At 35.6% G+C, this 2978-nt stretch overlaps 1 protein-coding gene across 3 annotated transcripts in view; it reads left to right on the forward strand.

The window, feature by feature from the left end:
• The window catches only part of LOC111640505 (methylthioribulose-1-phosphate dehydratase-like), a 59590-nt gene that overhangs the window by 40454 nt on the left and 16158 nt on the right, over positions 1-2978 (forward strand). For all 3 annotated transcript variants that reach the window (XM_023386515.1, XM_023386513.1, XM_023386516.1), the window contains exon 8: positions 2039-2969. In XM_023386515.1, coding sequence (XP_023242283.1) covers positions 2039-2306 — 268 coding nt within the window. In that variant the 3' untranslated portion in view covers positions 2307-2969. The remainder of the gene's footprint in view (positions 1-2038; positions 2970-2978) is intronic.

A 2978-nucleotide genomic window follows, 5' to 3' on the forward strand; every position in this document is an offset into this window, starting at 1 on the left:
GGGCGTAGTCGAATGGTGCACACTCGGTAAGTAATCCTATAATTTTTTGTTTATAGCATAGTTTATACAGATTATTCCCAAAAAATTATACGTGTTTTGGAAATGTTGAGTGGAATTAGTCTAGAATCGGTTAATTTTATAGAAGAAAACCTTTCAAACAGCCTTAGTCCGTAAAGTTCACACCTATCGGGCTGCGATTGGCTCATGTATTTAATCATTCCTACAACGTAAAATTCGATTAACGTGGAACGTATCTAAGCGTTATAGGGGGGGTCTATTGTACTGTACAGACGATAGTAAACTCAATTTACCCGCCTAAACTCTCCGTAGCGTGGCGCTGGACAGCGGAAAGTAGTTCGGCTGCTTGTCCACTATTGGTCCAGATTTGACCAATCCTGTCGCGACATGAGTTGGCGATGACGTTTTACAAGTCCCTTTTAGCGTCTTTATACAAATACTGTCGCAATTTTTTCGCCATGTTATAGGAATCTCCATTATAGGAACCCGCATTATAGGGAGGGGTCTACTGTATTTTTTTATCTTGAGACAATAAAATAACTTAATTGGATCAAATTATTTTGGAAAAAGGTATAGACAAAAGTTGTAGGGTATCGAGGGGCCAATCAATTGGTGACCTCAGATGTGACCTTGATCTTCAAGGTCATTTGGTGGTCAAGTCTGTTTTTTCAATGGAAACACACATTTTTGACCCTGGAAATGGAAAGAGCAGGAAATTTCACAACTGGATGTACCTTTGACCCTATTGTCTAGGTCAAAGGTCAAGATTATTTTAAGGTTAAAATTATAAGCTTTTTCTAATGGGAAACCATCCTTTTTATTACTGGAATAGGCAGGGAGGTAAAAGTTACATTTTATCATGACCTTATTACTTTGAACTTTAAAAGCATTCACTACTTTTAGCACTACCAAGAAGTAACAATGTGGATGTAGTAGTTTTCTGCTCCCTTTGAGGTGATTATTTTCAGAGGATATCCTGAACTGTGTTAAAGAGAAACCAGAAGTTGTGTTGTACAGGAGATGTTCCCAATTTTCAAACCGTATTGTAGAAATATTGTACAAGGTTGTACAATATTTCTATATTTTGTAAATTTTTCAATTTCATATTTAATTACCATAATTTTTGTTACAATAAAATTTGAGCAACTGATAATTATAATTTCAAAATTACACTTAAGTGATAGTTTTGATGCATTTTGTAATACAGTCGGCCCCCATAACACGGTAGATACGTTCCGTTCTTTATGAAATTGATGTTCTAAGAGTCCTTGAATACATGAGCCAATCACAGCCTGGCATGTATGCCGTTTACGGACTATGGCTGTTTGAAAGGTTTCCTTCCATAAAATTAATCGATTCTAGACTAATTCGACTCAACATTTCCAAAATACGTATAATTTTTTTGGGAATAATCCATATAAACTATGCTATAAACAAAAAATTGTAGGATTACTTACCAAGTGTGCACCGGTCGATGACGCCATTGCTTAAACTTGTTTTCATTGTGGAGATTGTCATCGAATGGTGCTTGCGTGCTTCCTGATAAATTATTTTTTTTGCGAAAAATTCACTGAACTTTCGAGACATCATTAATATAAATATAATTTTTATGGACATTAAATAATAAATGGTTTTTAGTAGGTCCGCTGCTCATTTAAACTCAACGGTTTGTACAATATCCGCTGTTGGTCTAGATTCAACCAATCCTGTCGCAACACAAATCGGCGATGACGTTTTACCGAATTATACGAGCTTTTTTAGCGTATTTGTACAAATACTGTTGCAATTTTTTCGCCATCATATAGGAATCTGACTTACATGAACCTGTGTTATAGGGGGGTCGACTGTAAAAGTTTGGATTTAATTTACTACTCTTGTTGAGCAGTTATAGAAATATCTTGGTATGAGGGTACTAACTGAATTTTGATTCTGTAAATATTCCTGCACTTTTTAATAATTATCAACTGATAGACACTTGTTGTTAAATAATTTCAAACTATATAAAATATTTATTTATCAGGTGTGAATGTTACGATTATCTATTCGACATTGCAGTCAGAATGAAGCAGATGGGACTTGACCCGACTGCCAGACCTTCAAGTGAAAATGTACAGCATGTGGTTACTGTCCCACTAGTGTGTCAGACGGACGAGCATGGCATCGCCACTGCGGAAACCACCAAACAGACGAGTGAAAATATTCAGGTAATTGGATGCTTGACTATTTTTCTAACAATGAATATAATATTTATTATTATAGTTGAAATGAAAGTCAAAAGTAATTTTTAATTAATTTCCTTAAATGGCCAAATGTCCAAGCAGCATCAACCCACCCCTCTGAGACTTCCCGGAGTGGTGGACTGATGAATGAATTTGGATTGGTCAAAAAACCCAAAGAAATTTTTCAGAGTTGTCTATTTGGGATATGTCAGGCTCTATTCTCACTGGCCAGCTGCCCCATTATGGGTCCAACCAACTCATGAAAAATGATCCTCTTAATGTTCAAAGGGCAGAAAGAGTAAAAAAAAAAAAGTTGATTTTTTTTTAATGAAATGTCTTGGAAGTCTAATATTAACTTTGTAATTGAAAAAGGTATTATTGTCATCATTTTGTCCATTTTAATCACAAAAAAATATTTTTTGGTTTGTGCATGTTTCAGTGGAGTGACATATACAGATGTACTGTACTGTACATCAAATCTTGATCTATAACCTTCAAGAGATCATGATACATTGCTTGGTGGGTAGCATAGATCTCTTTTTCCTCTAGTTTATTTAACACCTGGATATGATATGCACATTTTATGACTTTGTAATGAAGGATTTCCCATACTATCAGTTGTGGCACAATGAGCACTTACCTGGCTTAGTTTTCTGATTGATAACATAGACTCTGTGTTATCACAGTTTCTATACCGCTGGGGAGGTTGGAAGTCTCCCGATCCGGCAACAGGTTGTTAAA

The sequence above is a fragment of the Centruroides sculpturatus genome, unplaced genomic scaffold (genome assembly GCF_000671375.1).
Source record: "Centruroides sculpturatus isolate CEXI.00-Female unplaced genomic scaffold, Cexi_2.0 scaffold1233, whole genome shotgun sequence".
Taxonomy (NCBI): Eukaryota; Metazoa; Arthropoda; class Arachnida; order Scorpiones; family Buthidae; genus Centruroides; species Centruroides sculpturatus.